Source organism: Sardina pilchardus, chromosome 11, assembly GCF_963854185.1.
Source record: "Sardina pilchardus chromosome 11, fSarPil1.1, whole genome shotgun sequence".
Taxonomy (NCBI): Eukaryota; Metazoa; Chordata; class Actinopteri; order Clupeiformes; family Clupeidae; genus Sardina; species Sardina pilchardus.
Genome location: NC_085004.1, coordinates 34587949 through 34614188, shown reverse-complemented (window position 1 = coordinate 34614188; position 26240 = coordinate 34587949). Strand labels below are relative to the sequence as shown.

The following is a 26240-nucleotide window of genomic DNA, read 5'->3' as shown; positions in this document are numbered from 1 at the left end:
AGATGGTGTAACAGAAGTGTGGAGTTGAAATTTGATGTATAAATATGCCTTAGAAGTGTAAACATGTCAACCGCGATTTGCATGCTAAAAACAAAGTGATGAATGAATGGGCTGTATTTGGTTGTCATAAGCACTTTGTTTCACCTGTTGGCTCTGGAAAGCAAATAGCACACACGTCATATCAGTACTCATTGCATGTGTTTTTTATATTTCCAGATTATTTGCTGTGGAGCCAGAGCCCACGGTGTCGTCCTCCTCCACTCGGCCAGAGCCCACGGTGTCGTCCTCTTCCACTCGACCAAAGCCTGCTGCGCCCACCCCCATTCTGCCAGGGCCTGCTGCGTCCACCCACCTCCAGCCAAAACCTGCTGCGCCCACCTATGGACCACCCCCTGTGTTGGCAGCACCCATACTGCTGGTTCTCCCCCCACAACCACAGGCTCCCTCGGTCCTGTTTCGTGGGCCATCGTGCAGCCAGAGCTTTGTACCTCCTGCACCAACAGTCAAGGCATTCTTGCCAAACAAACCCTCGCAGCCACGTGGGGCTTGCCACGTGCACAATTGTAGTGGACAGCGGAAGAGGTACACACCTGCCAAGGACAGTGGCTTGAAGCACCCAGAGGATATTATCCTACTGTCCATCCACTAGAAAATCCACCACCTCTGGGTTTGACAATGTGGTGTACGACAGCTTTGAACACTTTAAATGTGTGGTGGATGCGGAGCTGGAAAAGAGAACTATGTAAATAACTGTGTAAATGACTTACCTGTGTGGTGCCACTTCTCCTGTGCCATCTGTAGGAGAGAGAAAGAGGTTTGTAGTGTGTGTGTGTGTGTGTGTGTGTTTCAAAGTGCTTCAGCAAGTACATTACATTTATAGTTCAAAAGCTTTTTTAAAAAATGCACTTTGTGTTACTGTTAAAATGCACTTTGTAATTTAATTTCAATTTATTTTTTCTTATAGAGCGCCAAAACATTACACATGTCTCATGGCGCTTTACAGAGTGTTAGACTTTCAAATTGAGCCCATGAGTAACAGGGGCAAGGAAAAACTCCCTAGAGTTGGAGATACATATAGGAAGAAACCTCAGACAGATCCACGACTCAAGGGCCCAACCTATCTGCCTAGGGTCAGTTACAGTAAAGTCATTTGTAGTATCAGAAGGTTCAAATAGTCCAGTGTACTTTGAGGTTAGATTGGTCTTGATATTGAACATAGGCCAGAACATGTTTGTATAAAAAAGATAATACAATCATTTGAACCTTAATAAATTCCGATCCAACACAATCAATTTACATACCCTTTAGTGGTTGTTCATGTTCAGATAATCAGTTTTTTTCATGTGTGTTGTTTGTTTGTCTTTTCTCAGCTTCGTGTCCTTGTGATGTTTGAATGTCTGCTTCATGTTTAACAAACATTTGCCAAAGAAAACACACTCAAAAAATGTAACAAACAGGAATGGCTTGAGCCTTTATTTGTTGATTGGTGACCCTGAGTCTTTGGATAATCCTGTTCTTTATTGGGTTGATTTTTATTGTTAATCCGTTGTGCGTGTCCTTGTGATGTTTGTATGTCTGTCAGCTCCATGTTTAACTAAATGTTTGCAAGTGGTAGTAAATGTTTGTCTCTCAGGTTCTCGCTCGTACATCTGTACTTGGCTGTGGTGAGCGAGCTTTAAACCAAACAGATCTTGTTTACTTGTGTTGTCATGCATTGCCTTTCAAATGAAACACATTCTGGGTGAAAAATAAAAGTTGTAAAAGTATTTCAAATATTTTGGAGTCTCTGTATGCTTGGGTTTCAGAAGGGGATAGTGTAAAAAATAAAAAAAACCTGCCAAGAGCCTTTCAAACTGTCAAGCAAGCTTCCTGACAATTCTTCCTTAAAGGAAGTCTCTTCAGATATGCACATTACCAGAAATTACTAGCTTTCAAACCTGTGTGAAAACACTGTGAATCTTCTTAGAATATTTACCTGAGTTAAAGCTCTGTCCTGTTCTGGAAAAATACAAATTTGATATAAAATAAAACATAAATACTCGGTATTCTCTATCATCATGTTTTGTATAGATGATTCATAAGGACTGATCTATAACACCTAAATTGTACATCACCTACAATACACCCTCATTTTAATTCAGAGATGACATACAACAGCTTGGCCACCAGAGGGCGCCATGCTTTTTGATCCTTTTTGATCCTTTTTCTGCTCAACCCAGGATCAGCGATAGGGACTTTGGGGGGTCATGAGCCGTTCCCAGGCGGTCTCCCATCCAAGTACTAACCAGGCCCGACGCTGCTTAGCTTCCGAGATCGGACGAGATCGGGCGTGTTCAGCGTGGTATGGCCGTAAGCGAAAGCAACCGGCCAAAGTAACCTACTTAAAGCTCCCTAACCCGGGTTGGAGACGCGTGTGTTGTGAAAGGTGAGGTACGCTACATTGTGTTCAAGAAAACAAGGGCGCATTTTCCGCGTGGAGTTCAACTTTGAAAGTGAAGAATACAACAAATGGCATTTAAAACTTGGTAACATTTCCAATAACTGTTCCTTCTTTATCCTAAAAACGATGGGTACTGACAGAAGAGTTTGGTTAGGCAAGTGCACATACTTTACTCACAGTACAACATACATAGGGCAGCTTTATCTCTGATTAAAACGCTCACAGATTTGTTTAGAAGCTAAATAAATTGTAATGGTGACATAGCATGGCAAAAACCACTTGGTGTGTACACCATTTGAAACTACCACAAGTAAATTAGAAAATGTCACTGGAGTAAAAAAAAAGCTCAGCTTTTCAAACAAAGATGATACTCAAAGCTAAGGAGAGAAATCAGTGTCTGGCCATGCATGAGAATATAAAACCACTAAGTATTTGATGGGATATAAAAAAAAAAAAAATCCGTTTTTCTAAGCAGAGCGAAAACACAGGGGACGTTTCATTGGAGAGAACAGCCCTAATTTACAATTCATAAAATATGAGCTTCGTTTTAGAAACTTAGCCTCTCAATGAAAACAACGTACACATACCGGTCGGGATGCGGACGCTCCGAGTTGGGTCTCTGGCCAGTTAGGACTGCGCATTCAGGTCATGTGTTGTAAAGAGGGTTGTTTCGTGGATCCTCTTTGCTTCATCTTCGCCACGGAGAAAGAAAAAACAACTGCTCCAAATGCAGTTCTCTACTGGTGTGCTAGAGTCACTGGCAGCCAATGATCCATACATGTCCAGATGTACACTAGCGACAGAAAGCGTGGCGCTGCCTCCGGCGACGGAGACGTGAGTGAGCGCTTCTCCTTAGCGCACGGTTTATATAGGCCTTATACGTAATAGTAGACACACGTCAATCGAATGCTGCATCTAATCCGACAACATAGGCTATGTAGTAGCAACTGCTGTCAAGCAAAACTTCATGAAGCACGCTGATATTAGCTTTTCATATATCAATTCGCTGTGCGTAAAAACAGGACCTTTGGTCACTCGCTCTACTTGGACATCCTGAAACGAGTAACATACAGTTGTTCAGGAAAACACTACAATATCTGGGATGTCGAAGGCCATGCAGACTATAGGCTATTTTCCATACTCAGACAGTGTTGAAAAAATTACTTTGCAGCTCTTGGGCGAATGAACACAGCGAGACCGGGAATTGTACAACACGGTGAAAACTACATAGAAAACAAAGCTGTCACCCCAAAAAATAAGCTAAACATTCCAGATGAAAACAAGCACTAAAACTCCCCCAATCCGCCAGCTGTTTACAGTCAACTCGTGCAATTTTTTTCCGACCTGTTGCTGGCTTAGCCTATATTTCCTACCTATGCATTTATTTATTTATTTATTTATGTATTTCTTTATTTTGCTTTCAAACGGAGGAAGCAAATATTCAAAGGGGTTGGAACGTCTACGTACTAGGGAGCAGGCACGCACAGACAGACAGCCTGAAAAAAAAAAAAAGTTTCACTGGCTGATGGAGAGAAAAGCTTACGGCACCTGGTGTTCCCAAGCGAATTCTCCCCAAAGTCCCTATCTCTGCTCAACTCTGCTCAACCGGCCAATAGTTGAGCGCCGTTGAGCAGCGTTGAGCGCTCAACAGTCCAATCATTGAACCATGTTGAGCGCTCAACCCACCAATCATTGAGCATGAGCATCGATGGGCCAATCACCTTCACCAAATTCACGACGTCACGACGTCTCTGCTCGACGCTCTTTGAGCTGCGTTATGAAAATACTGGCGGCCATCTTTATTGGAGTCGGCGTTACTGATGACTGATCAGACTGTTTTTATACTTTCAGGTAAGTTTGGTCTAATTATGGGCTTAGTAATGAATGAAACTCTATATATTTCGGATAGTTTGCCTGAACCGTAAAGGTTTTACATGGTATCTCGTAGGCGCCGTACGTACTGACGCTAATTTTCTGTCACCAAGCGGCTAGGTTAATAGATAGGTCCCACCTCTTTGAAATGCGTTTAAAATACGACAAGACTATTGATTTTACATGTTGAGACCTTGAAGGATGTACTTCTACTGTGTGGACTCGAAATGTAAAGCTTAAATGTGCTTTAGACGTGTTAGAATATCACCCGCGATTAGCATGCTAAATGCATTGAACGTGAATGAATGGGCTACGAATCGCCACTGTAATGATCTGACGTTCCCTGGAAACACTTTACAAATGTGATCAGATACCCTAGCTCACTTTTTAAGACCATAGAGATGGTGTAACAGAAGTGTGGAGTTGAAATTTGATGTATAAATATGCCTTAGAAGTGTAAACATGTCAACCGCGATTTGCATGCTAAAAACAAAGTGATGAATGAATGGGCTGTATTTGGTTGTCATAAGCACTTTGTTTCACCTGTTGGCTCTGGAAAGCAAATAGCACACACGTCATATCAGTACTCATTGCATGTGTTTTTTATATTTCCAGATTATTTGCTGTGGAGCCAGAGCCCACGGTGTCGTCCTCCTCCACTCGGCCAGAGCCCACGGTGTCGTCCTCTTCCACTCGACCAAAGCCTGCTGCGCCCACCCCCATTCTGCCAGGGCCTGCTGCGTCCACCCACCTCCAGCCAAAACCTGCTGCGCCCACCTATGGACCACCCCCTGTGTTGGCAGCACCCATACTGCTGGTTCTCCCCCCACAACCACAGGCTCCCTCGGTCCTGTTTCGTGGGCCATCGTGCAGCCAGAGCTTTGTACCTCCTGCACCAACAGTCAAGGCATTCTTGCCAAACAAACCCTCGCAGCCACGTGGGGCTTGCCACGTGCACAATTGTAGTGGACAGCGGAAGAGGTACACACCTGCCAAGGACAGTGGCTTGAAGCACCCAGAGGATATTATCCTACTGTCCATCCACTAGAAAATCCACCACCTCTGGGTTTGACAATGTGGTGTACGACAGCTTTGAACACTTTAAATGTGTGGTGGATGCGGAGCTGGAAAAGAGAACTATGTAAATAACTGTGTAAATGACTTACCTGTGTGGTGCCACTTCTCCTGTGCCATCTGTAGGAGAGAGAAAGAGGTTTGTAGTGTGTGTGTGTGTGTGTGTGTGTTTCAAAGTGCTTCAGCAAGTACATTACATTTATAGTTCAAAAGCTTTTTTAAAAAATGCACTTTGTGTTACTGTTAAAATGCACTTTGTAATTTAATTTCAATTTATTTTTTCTTATAGAGCGCCAAAACATTACACATGTCTCATGGCGCTTTACAGAGTGTTAGACTTTCAAATTGAGCCCATGAGTAACAGGGGCAAGGAAAAACTCCCTAGAGTTGGAGATACATATAGGAAGAAACCTCAGACAGATCCACGACTCAAGGGCCCAACCTATCTGCCTAGGGTCAGTTACAGTAAAGTCATTTGTAGTATCAGAAGGTTCAAATAGTCCAGTGTACTTTGAGGTTAGATTGGTCTTGATATTGAACATAGGCCAGAACATGTTTGTATAAAAAAGATAATACAATCATTTGAACCTTAATAAATTCCGATCCAACACAATCAATTTACATACCCTTTAGTGGTTGTTCATGTTCAGATAATCAGTTTTTTTCATGTGTGTTGTTTGTTTGTCTTTTCTCAGCTTCGTGTCCTTGTGATGTTTGAATGTCTGCTTCATGTTTAACAAACATTTGCCAAAGAAAACACACTCAAAAAATGTAACAAACAGGAATGGCTTGAGCCTTTATTTGTTGATTGGTGACCCTGAGTCTTTGGATAATCCTGTTCTTTATTGGGTTGATTTTTATTGTTAATCCGTTGTGCGTGTCCTTGTGATGTTTGTATGTCTGTCAGCTCCATGTTTAACTAAATGTTTGCAAGTGGTAGTAAATGTTTGTCTCTCAGGTTCTCGCTCGTACATCTGTACTTGGCTGTGGTGAGCGAGCTTTAAACCAAACAGATCTTGTTTACTTGTGTTGTCATGCATTGCCTTTCAAATGAAACACATTCTGGGTGAAAAATAAAAGTTGTAAAAGTATTTCAAATATTTTGGAGTCTCTGTATGCTTGGGTTTCAGAAGGGGATAGTGTAAAAAATAAAAAAAACCTGCCAAGAGCCTTTCAAACTGTCAAGCAAGCTTCCTGACAATTCTTCCTTAAAGGAAGTCTCTTCAGATATGCACATTACCAGAAATTACTAGCTTTCAAACCTGTGTGAAAACACTGTGAATCTTCTTAGAATATTTACCTGAGTTAAAGCTCTGTCCTGTTCTGGAAAAATACAAATTTGATATAAAATAAAACATAAATACTCGGTATTCTCTATCATCATGTTTTGTATAGATGATTCATAAGGACTGATCTATAACACCTAAATTGTACATCACCTACAATACACCCTCATTTTAATTCAGAGATGACATACAACAGCTTGGCCACCAGAGGGCGCCATGCTTTTTGATCCTTTTTGATCCTTTTTCTGCTCAACCCAGGATCAGCGATAGGGACTTTGGGGGGTCATGAGCCGTTCCCAAGCGAATTCTCCCCAAAGTCCCTATCTCTGCTCAACTCTGCTCAACCGGCCAATAGTTGAGCGCCGTTGAGCAGCGTTGAGCGCTCAACAGTCCAATCATTGAACCATGTTGAGCGCTCAACCCACCAATCATTGAGCATGAGCATCGATGGGCCAATCACCTTCACCAAATTCACGACGTCACGACGTCTCTGCTCGACGCTCTTTGAGCTGCGTTATGAAAATACTGGCGGCCATCTTTATTGGAGTCGGCGTTACTGATGACTGATCAGACTGTTTTTATACTTTCAGGTAAGTTTGGTCTAATTATGGGCTTAGTAATGAATGAAACTCTATATATTTCGGATAGTTTGCCTGAACCGTAAAGGTTTTACATGGTATCTCGTAGGCGCCGTACGTACTGACGCTAATTTTCTGTCACCAAGCGGCTAGGTTAATAGATAGGTCCCACCTCTTTGAAATGCGTTTAAAATACGACAAGACTATTGATTTTACATGTTGAGACCTTGAAGGATGTACTTCTACTGTGTGGACTCGAAATGTAAAGCTTAAATGTGCTTTAGACGTGTTAGAATATCACCCGCGATTAGCATGCTAAATGCATTGAACGTGAATGAATGGGCTACGAATCGCCACTGTAATGATCTGACGTTCCCTGGAAACACTTTACAAATGTGATCAGATACCCTAGCTCACTTTTTAAGACCATAGAGATGGTGTAACAGAAGTGTGGAGTTGAAATTTGATGTATAAATATGCCTTAGAAGTGTAAACATGTCAACCGCGATTTGCATGCTAAAAACAAAGTGATGAATGAATGGGCTGTATTTGGTTGTCATAAGCACTTTGTTTCACCTGTTGGCTCTGGAAAGCAAATAGCACACACGTCATATCAGTACTCATTGCATGTGTTTTTTATATTTCCAGATTATTTGCTGTGGAGCCAGAGCCCACGGTGTCGTCCTCCTCCACTCGGCCAGAGCCCACGGTGTCGTCCTCTTCCACTCGACCAAAGCCTGCTGCGCCCACCCCCATTCTGCCAGGGCCTGCTGCGTCCACCCACCTCCAGCCAAAACCTGCTGCGCCCACCTATGGACCACCCCCTGTGTTGGCAGCACCCATACTGCTGGTTCTCCCCCCACAACCACAGGCTCCCTCGGTCCTGTTTCGTGGGCCATCGTGCAGCCAGAGCTTTGTACCTCCTGCACCAACAGTCAAGGCATTCTTGCCAAACAAACCCTCGCAGCCACGTGGGGCTTGCCACGTGCACAATTGTAGTGGACAGCGGAAGAGGTACACACCTGCCAAGGACAGTGGCTTGAAGCACCCAGAGGATATTATCCTACTGTCCATCCACTAGAAAATCCACCACCTCTGGGTTTGACAATGTGGTGTACGACAGCTTTGAACACTTTAAATGTGTGGTGGATGCGGAGCTGGAAAAGAGAACTATGTAAATAACTGTGTAAATGACTTACCTGTGTGGTGCCACTTCTCCTGTGCCATCTGTAGGAGAGAGAAAGAGGTTTGTAGTGTGTGTGTGTGTGTGTGTGTGTTTCAAAGTGCTTCAGCAAGTACATTACATTTATAGTTCAAAAGCTTTTTTAAAAAATGCACTTTGTGTTACTGTTAAAATGCACTTTGTAATTTAATTTCAATTTATTTTTTCTTATAGAGCGCCAAAACATTACACATGTCTCATGGCGCTTTACAGAGTGTTAGACTTTCAAATTGAGCCCATGAGTAACAGGGGCAAGGAAAAACTCCCTAGAGTTGGAGATACATATAGGAAGAAACCTCAGACAGATCCACGACTCAAGGGCCCAACCTATCTGCCTAGGGTCAGTTACAGTAAAGTCATTTGTAGTATCAGAAGGTTCAAATAGTCCAGTGTACTTTGAGGTTAGATTGGTCTTGATATTGAACATAGGCCAGAACATGTTTGTATAAAAAAGATAATACAATCATTTGAACCTTAATAAATTCCGATCCAACACAATCAATTTACATACCCTTTAGTGGTTGTTCATGTTCAGATAATCAGTTTTTTTCATGTGTGTTGTTTGTTTGTCTTTTCTCAGCTTCGTGTCCTTGTGATGTTTGAATGTCTGCTTCATGTTTAACAAACATTTGCCAAAGAAAACACACTCAAAAAATGTAACAAACAGGAATGGCTTGAGCCTTTATTTGTTGATTGGTGACCCTGAGTCTTTGGATAATCCTGTTCTTTATTGGGTTGATTTTTATTGTTAATCCGTTGTGCGTGTCCTTGTGATGTTTGTATGTCTGTCAGCTCCATGTTTAACTAAATGTTTGCAAGTGGTAGTAAATGTTTGTCTCTCAGGTTCTCGCTCGTACATCTGTACTTGGCTGTGGTGAGCGAGCTTTAAACCAAACAGATCTTGTTTACTTGTGTTGTCATGCATTGCCTTTCAAATGAAACACATTCTGGGTGAAAAATAAAAGTTGTAAAAGTATTTCAAATATTTTGGAGTCTCTGTATGCTTGGGTTTCAGAAGGGGATAGTGTAAAAAATAAAAAAAACCTGCCAAGAGCCTTTCAAACTGTCAAGCAAGCTTCCTGACAATTCTTCCTTAAAGGAAGTCTCTTCAGATATGCACATTACCAGAAATTACTAGCTTTCAAACCTGTGTGAAAACACTGTGAATCTTCTTAGAATATTTACCTGAGTTAAAGCTCTGTCCTGTTCTGGAAAAATACAAATTTGATATAAAATAAAACATAAATACTCGGTATTCTCTATCATCATGTTTTGTATAGATGATTCATAAGGACTGATCTATAACACCTAAATTGTACATCACCTACAATACACCCTCATTTTAATTCAGAGATGACATACAACAGCTTGGCCACCAGAGGGCGCCATGCTTTTTGATCCTTTTTGATCCTTTTTCTGCTCAACCCAGGATCAGCGATAGGGACTTTGGGGGGTCATGAGCCGTTCCCAGGCGGTCTCCCATCCAAGTACTAACCAGGCCCGACGCTGCTTAGCTTCCGAGATCGGACGAGATCGGGCGTGTTCAGCGTGGTATGGCCGTAAGCGAAAGCAACCGGCCAAAGTAACCTACTTAAAGCTCCCTAACCCGGGTTGGAGACGCGTGTGTTGTGAAAGGTGAGGTACGCTACATTGTGTTCAAGAAAACAAGGGCGCATTTTCCGCGTGGAGTTCAACTTTGAAAGTGAAGAATACAACAAATGGCATTTAAAACTTGGTAACATTTCCAATAACTGTTCCTTCTTTATCCTAAAAACGATGGGTACTGACAGAAGAGTTTGGTTAGGCAAGTGCACATACTTTACTCACAGTACAACATACATAGGGCAGCTTTATCTCTGATTAAAACGCTCACAGATTTGTTTAGAAGCTAAATAAATTGTAATGGTGACATAGCATGGCAAAAACCACTTGGTGTGTACACCATTTGAAACTACCACAAGTAAATTAGAAAATGTCACTGGAGTAAAAAAAAAGCTCAGCTTTTCAAACAAAGATGATACTCAAAGCTAAGGAGAGAAATCAGTGTCTGGCCATGCATGAGAATATAAAACCACTAAGTATTTGATGGGATATAAAAAAAAAAAAAATCCGTTTTTCTAAGCAGAGCGAAAACACAGGGGACGTTTCATTGGAGAGAACAGCCCTAATTTACAATTCATAAAATATGAGCTTCGTTTTAGAAACTTAGCCTCTCAATGAAAACAACGTACACATACCGGTCGGGATGCGGACGCTCCGAGTTGGGTCTCTGGCCAGTTAGGACTGCGCATTCAGGTCATGTGTTGTAAAGAGGGTTGTTTCGTGGATCCTCTTTGCTTCATCTTCGCCACGGAGAAAGAAAAAACAACTGCTCCAAATGCAGTTCTCTACTGGTGTGCTAGAGTCACTGGCAGCCAATGATCCATACATGTCCAGATGTACACTAGCGACAGAAAGCGTGGCGCTCCCTCCGGCGACGGAGACGTGAGTGAGCGCTTCTCCTTAGCGCACGGTTTATATAGGCCTTATACGTAATAGTAGACACACGTCAATCGAATGCTGCATCTAATCCGACAACATAGGCTATGTAGTAGCAACTGCTGTCAAGCAAAACTTCATGAAGCACGCTGATATTAGCTTTTCATATATCAATTCGCTGTGCGTAAAAACAGGACCTTTGGTCACTCGCTCTACTTGGACATCCTGAAACGAGTAACATACAGTTGTTCAGGAAAACACTACAATATCTGGGATGTCGAAGGCCATGCAGACTATAGGCTATTTTCCATACTCAGACAGTGTTGAAAAAATTACTTTGCAGCTCTTGGGCGAATGAACACAGCGAGACCGGGAATTGTACAACACGGTGAAAACTACATAGAAAACAAAGCTGTCACCCCAAAAAATAAGCTAAACATTCCAGATGAAAACAAGCACTAAAACTCCCCCAATCCACCAGCTGTTTACAGTCAACTCGTGCAATTTTTTTCCGACCTGTTGCTGGCTTAGCCTATATTTCCTACCTATGCATTTATTTATTTATTTATTTATGTATTTCTTTATTTTGCTTTCAAACGGAGGAAGCAAATATTCAAAGGGGTTGGAACGTCTACGTACTAGGGAGCAGGCACGCACAGACAGACAGCCTGAAAAAAAAAAAAAGTTTCACTGGCTGATGGAGAGAAAAGCTTACGGCACCTGGTGTTCCCAAGCGAATTCTCCCCAAAGTCCCTATCTCTGCTCAACTCTGCTCAACCGGCCAATAGTTGAGCGCCGTTGAGCAGCGTTGAGCGCTCAACAGTCCAATCATTGAGCCATGTTGAGCGCTCAACCCACCAATCATTGAGCATGAGCATCGATGGGCCAATCACCTTCACCAAATTCACGACGTCACGACGTCTCTGCTCGACGCTCTTTGAGCTGCGTTATGAAAATACTGGCGGCCATCTTTATTGGAGTCGGCGTTACTGATGACTGATCAGACTGTTTTTATACTTTCAGGTAAGTTTGGTCTAATTATGGGCTTAGTAATGAATGAAACTCTATATATTTCGGATAGTTTGCCTGAACCGTAAAGGTTTTACATGGTATCTCGTAGGCGCCGTACGTACTGACGCTAATTTTCTGTCACCAAGCGGCTAGGTTAATAGATAGGTCCCACCTCTTTGAAATGCGTTTAAAATACGACAAGACTATTGATTTTACATGTTGAGACCTTGAAGGATGTACTTCTACTGTGTGGACTCGAAATGTAAAGCTTAAATGTGCTTTAGACGTGTTAGAATATCACCCGCGATTAGCATGCTAAATGCATTGAACGTGAATGAATGGGCTACGAATCGCCACTGTAATGATCTGACGTTCCCTGGAAACACTTTACAAATGTGATCAGATACCCTAGCTCACTTTTTAAGACCATAGAGATGGTGTAACAGAAGTGTGGAGTTGAAATTTGATGTATAAATATGCCTTAGAAGTGTAAACATGTCAACCGCGATTTGCATGCTAAAAACAAAGTGATGAATGAATGGGCTGTATTTGGTTGTCATAAGCACTTTGTTTCACCTGTTGGCTCTGGAAAGCAAATAGCACACACGTCATATCAGTACTCATTGCATGTGTTTTTTATATTTCCAGATTATTTGCTGTGGAGCCAGAGCCCACGGTGTCGTCCTCCTCCACTCGGCCAGAGCCCACGGTGTCGTCCTCTTCCACTCGACCAAAGCCTGCTGCGCCCACCCCCATTCTGCCAGGGCCTGCTGCGTCCACCCACCTCCAGCCAAAACCTGCTGCGCCCACCTATGGACCACCCCCTGTGTTGGCAGCACCCATACTGCTGGTTCTCCCCCCACAACCACAGGCTCCCTCGGTCCTGTTTCGTGGGCCATCGTGCAGCCAGAGCTTTGTACCTCCTGCACCAACAGTCAAGGCATTCTTGCCAAACAAACCCTCGCAGCCACGTGGGGCTTGCCACGTGCACAATTGTAGTGGACAGCGGAAGAGGTACACACCTGCCAAGGACAGTGGCTTGAAGCACCCAGAGGATATTATCCTACTGTCCATCCACTAGAAAATCCACCACCTCTGGGTTTGACAATGTGGTGTACGACAGCTTTGAACACTTTAAATGTGTGGTGGATGCGGAGCTGGAAAAGAGAACTATGTAAATAACTGTGTAAATGACTTACCTGTGTGGTGCCACTTCTCCTGTGCCATCTGTAGGAGAGAGAAAGAGGTTTGTAGTGTGTGTGTGTGTGTGTGTGTGTTTCAAAGTGCTTCAGCAAGTACATTACATTTATAGTTCAAAAGCTTTTTTAAAAAATGCACTTTGTGTTACTGTTAAAATGCACTTTGTAATTTAATTTCAATTTATTTTTTCTTATAGAGCGCCAAAACATTACACATGTCTCATGGCGCTTTACAGAGTGTTAGACTTTCAAATTGAGCCCATGAGTAACAGGGGCAAGGAAAAACTCCCTAGAGTTGGAGATACATATAGGAAGAAACCTCAGACAGATCCACGACTCAAGGGCCCAACCTATCTGCCTAGGGTCAGTTACAGTAAAGTCATTTGTAGTATCAGAAGGTTCAAATAGTCCAGTGTACTTTGAGGTTAGATTGGTCTTGATATTGAACATAGGCCAGAACATGTTTGTATAAAAAAGATAATACAATCATTTGAACCTTAATAAATTCCGATCCAACACAATCAATTTACATACCCTTTAGTGGTTGTTCATGTTCAGATAATCAGTTTTTTTCATGTGTGTTGTTTGTTTGTCTTTTCTCAGCTTCGTGTCCTTGTGATGTTTGAATGTCTGCTTCATGTTTAACAAACATTTGCCAAAGAAAACACACTCAAAAAATGTAACAAACAGGAATGGCTTGAGCCTTTATTTGTTGATTGGTGACCCTGAGTCTTTGGATAATCCTGTTCTTTATTGGGTTGATTTTTATTGTTAATCCGTTGTGCGTGTCCTTGTGATGTTTGTATGTCTGTCAGCTCCATGTTTAACTAAATGTTTGCAAGTGGTAGTAAATGTTTGTCTCTCAGGTTCTCGCTCGTACATCTGTACTTGGCTGTGGTGAGCGAGCTTTAAACCAAACAGATCTTGTTTACTTGTGTTGTCATGCATTGCCTTTCAAATGAAACACATTCTGGGTGAAAAATAAAAGTTGTAAAAGTATTTCAAATATTTTGGAGTCTCTGTATGCTTGGGTTTCAGAAGGGGATAGTGTAAAAAATAAAAAAAACCTGCCAAGAGCCTTTCAAACTGTCAAGCAAGCTTCCTGACAATTCTTCCTTAAAGGAAGTCTCTTCAGATATGCACATTACCAGAAATTACTAGCTTTCAAACCTGTGTGAAAACACTGTGAATCTTCTTAGAATATTTACCTGAGTTAAAGCTCTGTCCTGTTCTGGAAAAATACAAATTTGATATAAAATAAAACATAAATACTCGGTATTCTCTATCATCATGTTTTGTATAGATGATTCATAAGGACTGATCTATAACACCTAAATTGTACATCACCTACAATACACCCTCATTTTAATTCAGAGATGACATACAACAGCTTGGCCACCAGAGGGCGCCATGCTTTTTGATCCTTTTTGATCCTTTTTCTGCTCAACCCAGGATCAGCGATAGGGACTTTGGGGGGTCATGAGCCGTTCCCAGGCGGTCTCCCATCCAAGTACTAACCAGGCCCGACGCTGCTTAGCTTCCGAGATCGGACGAGATCGGGCGTGTTCAGCGTGGTATGGCCGTAAGCGAAAGCAACCGGCCAAAGTAACCTACTTAAAGCTCCCTAACCCGGGTTGGAGACGCGTGTGTTGTGAAAGGTGAGGTACGCTACATTGTGTTCAAGAAAACAAGGGCGCATTTTCCGCGTGGAGTTCAACTTTGAAAGTGAAGAATACAACAAATGGCATTTAAAACTTGGTAACATTTCCAATAACTGTTCCTTCTTTATCCTAAAAACGATGGGTACTGACAGAAGAGTTTGGTTAGGCAAGTGCACATACTTTACTCACAGTACAACATACATAGGGCAGCTTTATCTCTGATTAAAACGCTCACAGATTTGTTTAGAAGCTAAATAAATTGTAATGGTGACATAGCATGGCAAAAACCACTTGGTGTGTACACCATTTGAAACTACCACAAGTAAATTAGAAAATGTCACTGGAGTAAAAAAAAAGCTCAGCTTTTCAAACAAAGATGATACTCAAAGCTAAGGAGAGAAATCAGTGTCTGGCCATGCATGAGAATATAAAACCACTAAGTATTTGATGGGATATAAAAAAAAAAAAAATCCGTTTTTCTAAGCAGAGCGAAAACACAGGGGACGTTTCATTGGAGAGAACAGCCCTAATTTACAATTCATAAAATATGAGCTTCGTTTTAGAAACTTAGCCTCTCAATGAAAACAACGTACACATACCGGTCGGGATGCGGACGCTCCGAGTTGGGTCTCTGGCCAGTTAGGACTGCGCATTCAGGTCATGTGTTGTAAAGAGGGTTGTTTCGTGGATCCTCTTTGCTTCATCTTCGCCACGGAGAAAGAAAAAACAACTGCTCCAAATGCAGTTCTCTACTGGTGTGCTAGAGTCACTGGCAGCCAATGATCCATACATGTCCAGATGTACACTAGCGACAGAAAGCGTGGCGCTCCCTCCGGCGACGGAGACGTGAGTGAGCGCTTCTCCTTAGCGCACGGTTTATATAGGCCTTATACGTAATAGTAGACACACGTCAATCGAATGCTGCATCTAATCCGACAACATAGGCTATGTAGTAGCAACTGCTGTCAAGCAAAACTTCATGAAGCACGCTGATATTAGCTTTTCATATATCAATTCGCTGTGCGTAAAAACAGGACCTTTGGTCACTCGCTCTACTTGGACATCCTGAAACGAGTAACATACAGTTGTTCAGGAAAACACTACAATATCTGGGATGTCGAAGGCCATGCAGACTATAGGCTATTTTCCATACTCAGACAGTGTTGAAAAAATTACTTTGCAGCTCTTGGGCGAATGAACACAGCGAGACCGGGAATTGTACAACACGGTGAAAACTACATAGAAAACAAAGCTGTCACCCCAAAAAATAAGCTAAACATTCCAGATGAAAACAAGCACTAAAACTCCCCCAATCCGCCAGCTGTTTACAGTCAACTCGTGCAATTTTTTTCCGACCTGTTGCTGGCTTAGCCTATATTTCCTACCTATGCATTTATTTATTTATTTATTTATGTATTTCTTTATTTTGCTTTCAAACGGAGGAAGCAAATATTCAAAGGGGTTGGAACGTCTACGTACTAGGGAGCAGGCACGCACAGACAGACAGCCTGAAAAAAAAAAAAAGTTTCACTGGCTGATGGAGAGAAAAGCTTACGGCACCTGGTGTTCCCAAGCGAATTCTCCCCAAAGTCCCTATCTCTGCTCAACTCTGCTCAACCGGCCAATAGTTGAGCGCCGTTGAGCAGCGTTGAGCGCTCAACAGTCCAATCATTGAGCCATGTTGAGCGCTCAACCCACCAATCATTGAGCATGAGCATCGATGGGCCAATCACCTTCACCAAATTCACGACGTCACGACGTCTCTGCTCGACGCTCTTTGAGCTGCGTTATGAAAATACTGGCGGCCATCTTTATTGGAGTCGGCGTTACTGATGACTGATCAGACTGTTTTTATACTTTCAGGTAAGTTTGGTCTAATTATGGGCTTAGTAATGAATGAAACTCTATATATTTCGGATAGTTTGCCTGAACCGTAAAGGTTTTACATGGTATCTCGTAGGCGCCGTACGTACTGACGCTAATTTTCTGTCACCAAGCGGCTAGGTTAATAGATAGGTCCCACCTCTTTGAAATGCGTTTAAAATACGACAAGACTATTGATTTTACATGTTGAGACCTTGAAGGATGTACTTCTACTGTGTGGACTCGAAATGTAAAGCTTAAATGTGCTTTAGACGTGTTAGAATATCACCCGCGATTAGCATGCTAAATGCATTGAACGTGAATGAATGGGCTACGAATCGCCACTGTAATGATCTGACGTTCCCTGGAAACACTTTACAAATGTGATCAGATACCCTAGCTCACTTTTTAAGACCATAGAGATGGTGTAACAGAAGTGTGGAGTTGAAATTTGATGTATAAATATGCCTTAGAAGTGTAAACATGTCAACCGCGATTTGCATGCTAAAAACAAAGTGATGAATGAATGGGCTGTATTTGGTTGTCATAAGCACTTTGTTTCACCTGTTGGCTCTGGAAAGCAAATAGCACACACGTCATATCAGTACTCATTGCATGTGTTTTTTATATTTCCAGATTATTTGCTGTGGAGCCAGAGCCCACGGTGTCGTCCTCCTCCACTCGGCCAGAGCCCACGGTGTCGTCCTCTTCCACTCGACCAAAGCCTGCTGCGCCCACCCCCATTCTGCCAGGGCCTGCTGCGTCCACCCACCTCCAGCCAAAACCTGCTGCGCCCACCTATGGACCACCCCCTGTGTTGGCAGCACCCATACTGCTGGTTCTCCCCCCACAACCACAGGCTCCCTCGGTCCTGTTTCGTGGGCCATCGTGCAGCCAGAGCTTTGTACCTCCTGCACCAACAGTCAAGGCATTCTTGCCAAACAAACCCTCGCAGCCACGTGGGGCTTGCCACGTGCACAATTGTAGTGGACAGCGGAAGAGGTACACACCTGCCAAGGACAGTGGCTTGAAGCACCCAGAGGATATTATCCTACTGTCCATCCACTAGAAAATCCACCACCTCTGGGTTTGACAATGTGGTGTACGACAGCTTTGAACACTTTAAATGTGTGGTGGATGCGGAGCTGGAAAAGAGAACTATGTAAATAACTGTGTAAATGACTTACCTGTGTGGTGCCACTTCTCCTGTGCCATCTGTAGGAGAGAGAAAGAGGTTTGTAGTGTGTGTGTGTGTGTGTGTGTGTTTCAAAGTGCTTCAGCAAGTACATTACATTTATAGTTCAAAAGCTTTTTTAAAAAATGCACTTTGTGTTACTGTTAAAATGCACTTTGTAATTTAATTTCAATTTATTTTTTCTTATAGAGCGCCAAAACATTACACATGTCTCATGGCGCTTTACAGAGTGTTAGACTTTCAAATTGAGCCCATGAGTAACAGGGGCAAGGAAAAACTCCCTAGAGTTGGAGATACATATAGGAAGAAACCTCAGACAGATCCACGACTCAAGGGCCCAACCTATCTGCCTAGGGTCAGTTACAGTAAAGTCATTTGTAGTATCAGAAGGTTCAAATAGTCCAGTGTACTTTGAGGTTAGATTGGTCTTGATATTGAACATAGGCCAGAACATGTTTGTATAAAAAAGATAATACAATCATTTGAACCTTAATAAATTCCGATCCAACACAATCAATTTACATACCCTTTAGTGGTTGTTCATGTTCAGATAATCAGTTTTTTTCATGTGTGTTGTTTGTTTGTCTTTTCTCAGCTTCGTGTCCTTGTGATGTTTGAATGTCTGCTTCATGTTTAACAAACATTTGCCAAAGAAAACACACTCAAAAAATGTAACAAACAGGAATGGCTTGAGCCTTTATTTGTTGATTGGTGACCCTGAGTCTTTGGATAATCCTGTTCTTTATTGGGTTGATTTTTATTGTTAATCCGTTGTGCGTGTCCTTGTGATGTTTGTATGTCTGTCAGCTCCATGTTTAACTAAATGTTTGCAAGTGGTAGTAAATGTTTGTCTCTCAGGTTCTCGCTCGTACATCTGTACTTGGCTGTGGTGAGCGAGCTTTAAACCAAACAGATCTTGTTTACTTGTGTTGTCATGCATTGCCTTTCAAATGAAACACATTCTGGGTGAAAAATAAAAGTTGTAAAAGTATTTCAAATATTTTGGAGTCTCTGTATGCTTGGGTTTCAGAAGGGGATAGTGTAAAAAATAAAAAAAACCTGCCAAGAGCCTTTCAAACTGTCAAGCAAGCTTCCTGACAATTCTTCCTTAAAGGAAGTCTCTTCAGATATGCACATTACCAGAAATTACTAGCTTTCAAACCTGTGTGAAAACACTGTGAATCTTCTTAGAATATTTACCTGAGTTAAAGCTCTGTCCTGTTCTGGAAAAATACAAATTTGATATAAAATAAAACATAAATACTCGGTATTCTCTATCATCATGTTTTGTATAGATGATTCATAAGGACTGATCTATAACACCTAAATTGTACATCACCTACAATACACCCTCATTTTAATTCAGAGATGACATACAACAGCTTGGCCACCAGAGGGCGCCATGCTTTTTGATCCTTTTTGATCCTTTTTCTGCTCAACCCAGGATCAGCGATAGGGACTTTGGGGGGTCATGAGCCGTTCCCAGGCGGTCTCCCATCCAAGTACTAACCAGGCCCGACGCTGCTTAGCTTCCGAGATCGGACGAGATCGGGCGTGTTCAGCGTGGTATGGCCGTAAGCGAAAGCAACCGGCCAAAGTAACCTACTTAAAGCTCCCTAACCCGGGTTGGAGACGCGTGTGTTGTGAAAGGTGAGGTACGCTACATTGTGTTCAAGAAAACAAGGGCGCATTTTCCGCGTGGAGTTCAACTTTGAAAGTGAAGAATACAACAAATGGCATTTAAAACTTGGTAACATTTCCAATAACTGTTCCTTCTTTATCCTAAAAACGATGGGTACTGACAGAAGAGTTTGGTTAGGCAAGTGCACATACTTTACTCACAGTACAACATACATAGGGCAGCTTTATCTCTGATTAAAACGCTCACAGATTTGTTTAGAAGCTAAATAAATTGTAATGGTGACATAGCATGGCAAAAACCACTTGGTGTGTACACCATTTGAAACTACCACAAGTAAATTAGAAAATGTCACTGGAGTAAAAAAAAAGCTCAGCTTTTCAAACAAAGATGATACTCAAAGCTAAGGAGAGAAATCAGTGTCTGGCCATGCATGAGAATATAAAACCACTAAGTATTTGATGGGATATAAAAAAAAAAAAAATCCGTTTTTCTAAGCAGAGCGAAAACACAGGGGACGTTTCATTGGAGAGAACAGCCCTAATTTACAATTCATAAAATATGAGCTTCGTTTTAGAAACTTAGCCTCTCAATGAAAACAACGTACACATACCGGTCGGGATGCGGACGCTCCGAGTTGGGTCTCTGGCCAGTTAGGACTGCGCATTCAGGTCATGTGTTGTAAAGAGGGTTGTTTCGTGGATCCTCTTTGCTTCATCTTCGCCACGGAGAAAGAAAAAACAACTGCTCCAAATGCAGTTCTCTACTGGTGTGCTAGAGTCACTGGCAGCCAATGATCCATACATGTCCAGATGTACACTAGCGACAGAAAGCGTGGCGCTCCCTCCGGCGACGGAGACGTGAGTGAGCGCTTCTCCTTAGCGCACGGTTTATATAGGCCTTATACGTAATAGTAGACACACGTCAATCGAATGCTGCATCTAATCCGACAACATAGGCTATGTAGTAGCAACTGCTGTCAAGCAAAACTTCATGAAGCACGCTGATATTAGCTTTTCATATATCAATTCGCTGTGCGTAAAAACAGGACCTTTGGTCACTCGCTCTACTTGGACATCCTGAAACGAGTAACATACAGTTGTTCAGGAAAACACTACAATATCTGGGATGTCGAAGGCCATGCAGACTATAGGCTATTTTCCATACTCAGACAGTGTTGAAAAAATTACTTTGCAGCTCTTGGGCGAATGAACACAGCGAGACCGGGAATTGTACAACACGGTGAAAACTACATAGAAAACAAAGCTGTCACCCCAAAAAATAAGCTAAACATTCCAGATGAAAACAAGCACTAAAACTCCCCCAATCCGCCAGCTGTTTACAGTCAACTCGTGCAATTTTTTTCCGACCTGTTGCTGGCTTAGCCTATATTTCCTACCTATGCATTTATTTATTTATTTATTTATGTATTTCTTTATTTTGCTTTCAAACGGAGGAAGCAAATATTCAAAGGGGTTGGAACGTCTACGTACTAGGGAGCAGGCACGCACAGACAGACAGCCTGAAAAAAAAAAAAAGTTTCACTGGCTGATGGAGAGAAAAGCTTACGGCACCTGGTGTTCCCAAGCGAATTCTCCCCAAAGTCCCTATCTCTGCTCAACTCTGCTCAACCGGCCAATAGTTGAGCGCCGTTGAGCAGCGTTGAGCGCTCAACAGTCCAATCATTGAGCCATGTTGAGCGCTCAACCCACCAATCATTGAGCATGAGCATCGATGGGCCAATCACCTTCACCAAATTCACGACGTCACGACGTCTCTGCTCGACGCTCTTTGAGCTGCGTTATGAAAATACTGGCGGCCATCTTTATTGGAGTCGGCGTTACTGATGACTGATCAGACTGTTTTTATACTTTCAGGTAAGTTTGGTCTAATTATGGGCTTAGTAATGAATGAAACTCTATATATTTCGGATAGTTTGCCTGAACCGTAAAGGTTTTACATGGTATCTCGTAGGCGCCGTACGTACTGACGCTAATTTTCTGTCACCAAGCGGCTAGGTTAATAGATAGGTCCCACCTCTTTGAAATGCGTTTAAAATACGACAAGACTATTGATTTTACATGTTGAGACCTTGAAGGATGTACTTCTACTGTGTGGACTCGAAATGTAAAGCTTAAATGTGCTTTAGACGTGTTAGAATATCACCCGCGATTAGCATGCTAAATGCATTGAACGTGAATGAATGGGCTACGAATCGCCACTGTAATGATCTGACGTTCCCTGGAAACACTTTACAAATGTGATCAGATACCCTAGCTCACTTTTTAAGACCATAGAGATGGTGTAACAGAAGTGTGGAGTTGAAATTTGATGTATAAATATGCCTTAGAAGTGTAAACATGTCAACCGCGATTTGCATGCTAAAAACAAAGTGATGAATGAATGGGCTGTATTTGGTTGTCATAAGCACTTTGTTTCACCTGTTGGCTCTGGAAAGCAAATAGCACACACGTCATATCAGTACTCATTGCATGTGTTTTTTATATTTCCAGATTATTTGCTGTGGAGCCAGAGCCCACGGTGTCGTCCTCCTCCACTCGGCCAGAGCCCACGGTGTCGTCCTCTTCCACTCGACCAAAGCCTGCTGCGCCCACCCCCATTCTGCCAGGGCCTGCTGCGTCCACCCACCTCCAGCCAAAACCTGCTGCGCCCACCTATGGACCACCCCCTGTGTTGGCAGCACCCATACTGCTGGTTCTCCCCCCACAACCACAGGCTCCCTCGGTCCTGTTTCGTGGGCCATCGTGCAGCCAGAGCTTTGTACCTCCTGCACCAACAGTCAAGGCATTCTTGCCAAACAAACCCTCGCAGCCACGTGGGGCTTGCCACGTGCACAATTGTAGTGGACAGCGGAAGAGGTACACACCTGCCAAGGACAGTGGCTTGAAGCACCCAGAGGATATTATCCTACTGTCCATCCACTAGAAAATCCACCACCTCTGGGTTTGACAATGTGGTGTACGACAGCTTTGAACACTTTAAATGTGTGGTGGATGCGGAGCTGGAAAAGAGAACTATGTAAATAACTGTGTAAATGACTTACCTGTGTGGTGCCACTTCTCCTGTGCCATCTGTAGGAGAGAGAAAGAGGTTTGTAGTGTGTGTGTGTGTGTGTGTGTGTTTCAAAGTGCTTCAGCAAGTACATTACATTTATAGTTCAAAAGCTTTTTTAAAAAATGCACTTTGTGTTACTGTTAAAATGCACTTTGTAATTTAATTTCAATTTATTTTTTCTTATAGAGCGCCAAAACATTACACATGTCTCATGGCGCTTTACAGAGTGTTAGACTTTCAAATTGAGCCCATGAGTAACAGGGGCAAGGAAAAACTCCCTAGAGTTGGAGATACATATAGGAAGAAACCTCAGACAGATCCACGACTCAAGGGCCCAACCTATCTGCCTAGGGTCAGTTACAGTAAAGTCATTTGTAGTATCAGAAGGTTCAAATAGTCCAGTGTACTTTGAGGTTAGATTGGTCTTGATATTGAACATAGGCCAGAACATGTTTGTATAAAAAAGATAATACAATCATTTGAACCTTAATAAATTCCGATCCAACACAATCAATTTACATACCCTTTAGTGGTTGTTCATGTTCAGATAATCAGTTTTTTTCATGTGTGTTGTTTGTTTGTCTTTTCTCAGCTTCGTGTCCTTGTGATGTTTGAATGTCTGCTTCATGTTTAACAAACATTTGCCAAAGAAAACACACTCAAAAAATGTAACAAACAGGAATGGCTTGAGCCTTTATTTGTTGATTGGTGACCCTGAGTCTTTGGATAATCCTGTTCTTTATTGGGTTGATTTTTATTGTTAATCCGTTGTGCGTGTCCTTGTGATGTTTGTATGTCTGTCAGCTCCATGTTTAACTAAATGTTTGCAAGTGGTAGTAAATGTTTGTCTCTCAGGTTCTCGCTCGTACATCTGTACTTGGCTGTGGTGAGCGAGCTTTAAACCAAACAGATCTTGTTTACTTGTGTTGTCATGCATTGCCTTTCAAATGAAACACATTCTGGGTGAAAAATAAAAGTTGTAAAAGTATTTCAAATATTTTGGAGTCTCTGTATGCTTGGGTTTCAGAAGGGGATAGTGTAAAAAATAAAAAAAACCTGCCAAGAGCCTTTCAAACTGTCAAGCAAGCTTCCTGACAATTCTTCCTTAAAGGAAGTCTCTTCAGATATGCACATTACCAGAAATTACTAGCTTTCAAACCTGTGTGAAAACACTGTGAATCTTCTTAGAATATTTACCTGAGTTAAAGCTCTGTCCTGTTCTGGAAAAATACAAATTTGATATAAAATAAAACATAAATACTCGGTATTCTCTATCATCATGTTTTGTATAGATGATTCATAAGGACTGATCTATAACACCTAAATTGTACATCACCTACAATACACCCTCATTTTAATTCAGAGATGACATACAACAGCTTGGCCACCAGAGGGCGCCATGCTTTTTGATCCTTTTTGATCCTTTTTCTGCTCAACCCAGGATCAGCGATAGGGACTTTGGGGGGTCATGAGCCGTTCCCAAGCGAATTCTCCCCAAAGTCCCTATCTCTGCTCAACTCTGCTCAACCGGCCAATAGTTGAGCGCCGTTGAGCAGCGTTGAGCGCTCAACAGTCCAATCATTGAGCCATGTTGAGCGCTCAACCCACCAATCATTGAGCATGAGCATCGATGGGCCAATCACCTTCACCAAATTCACGACGTCACGACGTCTCTGCTCGACGCTCTTTGAGCTGCGTTATGAAAATACTGGCGGCCATCTTTATTGGAGTCGGCGTTACTGATGACTGATCAGACTGTTTTTATACTTTCAGGTAAGTTTGGTCTAATTATGGGCTTAGTAATGAATGAAACTCTATATATTTCGGATAGTTTGCCTGAACCGTAAAGGTTTTACATGGTATCTCGTAGGCGCCGTACGTACTGACGCTAATTTTCTGTCACCAAGCGGCTAGGTTAATAGATAGGTCCCACCTCTTTGAAATGCGTTTAAAATACGACAAGACTATTGATTTTACATGTTGAGACCTTGAAGGATGTACTTCTACTGTGTGGACTCGAAATGTAAAGCTTAAATGTGCTTTAGACGTGTTAGAATATCACCCGCGATTAGCATGCTAAATGCATTGAACGTGAATGAATGGGCTACGAATCGCCACTGTAATGATCTGACGTTCCCTGGAAACACTTTACAAATGTGATCAGATACCCTAGCTCACTTTTTAAGACCATAGAGATGGTGTAACAGAAGTGTGGAGTTGAAATTTGATGTATAAATATGCCTTAGAAGTGTAAACATGTCAACCGCGATTTGCATGCTAAAAACAAAGTGATGAATGAATGGGCTGTATTTGGTTGTCATAAGCACTTTGTTTCACCTGTTGGCTCTGGAAAGCAAATAGCACACACGTCATATCAGTACTCATTGCATGTGTTTTTTATATTTCCAGATTATTTGCTGTGGAGCCAGAGCCCACGGTGTCGTCCTCCTCCACTCGGCCAGAGCCCACGGTGTCGTCCTCTTCCACTCGACCAAAGCCTGCTGCGCCCACCCCCATTCTGCCAGGGCCTGCTGCGTCCACCCACCTCCAGCCAAAACCTGCTGCGCCCACCTATGGACCACCCCCTGTGTTGGCAGCACCCATACTGCTGGTTCTCCCCCCACAACCACAGGCTCCCTCGGTCCTGTTTCGTGGGCCATCGTGCAGCCAGAGCTTTGTACCTCCTGCACCAACAGTCAAGGCATTCTTGCCAAACAAACCCTCGCAGCCACGTGGGGCTTGCCACGTGCACAATTGTAGTGGACAGCGGAAGAGGTACACACCTGCCAAGGACAGTGGCTTGAAGCACCCAGAGGATATTATCCTACTGTCCATCCACTAGAAAATCCACCACCTCTGGGTTTGACAATGTGGTGTACGACAGCTTTGAACACTTTAAATGTGTGGTGGATGCGGAGCTGGAAAAGAGAACTATGTAAATAACTGTGTAAATGACTTACCTGTGTGGTGCCACTTCTCCTGTGCCATCTGTAGGAGAGAGAAAGAGGTTTGTAGTGTGTGTGTGTGTGTGTGTGTGTTTCAAAGTGCTTCAGCAAGTACATTACATTTATAGTTCAAAAGCTTTTTTAAAAAATGCACTTTGTGTTACTGTTAAAATGCACTTTGTAATTTAATTTCAATTTATTTTTTCTTATAGAGCGCCAAAACATTACACATGTCTCATGGCGCTTTACAGAGTGTTAGACTTTCAAATTGAGCCCATGAGTAACAGGGGCAAGGAAAAACTCCCTAGAGTTGGAGATACATATAGGAAGAAACCTCAGACAGATCCACGACTCAAGGGCCCAACCTATCTGCCTAGGGTCAGTTACAGTAAAGTCATTTGTAGTATCAGAAGGTTCAAATAGTCCAGTGTACTTTGAGGTTAGATTGGTCTTGATATTGAACATAGGCCAGAACATGTTTGTATAAAAAAGATAATACAATCATTTGAACCTTAATAAATTCCGATCCAACACAATCAATTTACATACCCTTTAGTGGTTGTTCATGTTCAGATAATCAGTTTTTTTCATGTGTGTTGTTTGTTTGTCTTTTCTCAGCTTCGTGTCCTTGTGATGTTTGAATGTCTGCTTCATGTTTAACAAACATTTGCCAAAGAAAACACACTCAAAAAATGTAACAAA

The 26240-nt window shown here is 42.4% G+C and overlaps 1 protein-coding gene and 4 pseudogenes across 1 annotated transcript; 1 reads left to right on the top strand and 4 right to left on the bottom strand.

The window, feature by feature from the left end:
* Nucleotides 1–2: 2 nt before the first annotated feature.
* LOC134095332 (basic proline-rich protein-like) lies at nucleotides 3–25435 on the top strand. Its single transcript, XM_062548783.1, has 8 exons — nucleotides 3–7; nucleotides 217–582; nucleotides 4928–5293; nucleotides 7899–8264; nucleotides 12610–12975; nucleotides 17321–17686; nucleotides 22032–22397; nucleotides 25003–25435. Exons 1-8 carry the CDS (start codon nucleotides 3–5, stop codon nucleotides 25433–25435), a joined length of 2634 nt encoding a protein of 877 aa, XP_062404767.1.
* LOC134096440 (5S ribosomal RNA) lies at nucleotides 2233–2355 on the bottom strand (annotated as a pseudogene).
* On the bottom strand, nucleotides 9915–10037 carry LOC134096438 (5S ribosomal RNA; annotated as a pseudogene).
* On the bottom strand, nucleotides 14626–14748 carry LOC134096436 (5S ribosomal RNA; annotated as a pseudogene).
* LOC134096435 (5S ribosomal RNA) lies at nucleotides 19337–19459 on the bottom strand (annotated as a pseudogene).
* Nucleotides 25436–26240: the final 805 nt, after the last annotated feature.

What these genes read in the sequence shown, in the direction of transcription:
- LOC134095332 (XM_062548783.1), top strand. An exon ending in TGTAGTGGACAGCGGAAGAG is followed by an intron (nt 17,687 to 22,031) that starts GTACACACCTGC and finishes TTATATTTCCAG; the next exon opens with ATTATTTGCTGTGGAGCCAG. An exon ending in TGTAGTGGACAGCGGAAGAG is followed by an intron (nt 22,398 to 25,002) that starts GTACACACCTGC and finishes TTATATTTCCAG; the next exon opens with ATTATTTGCTGTGGAGCCAG.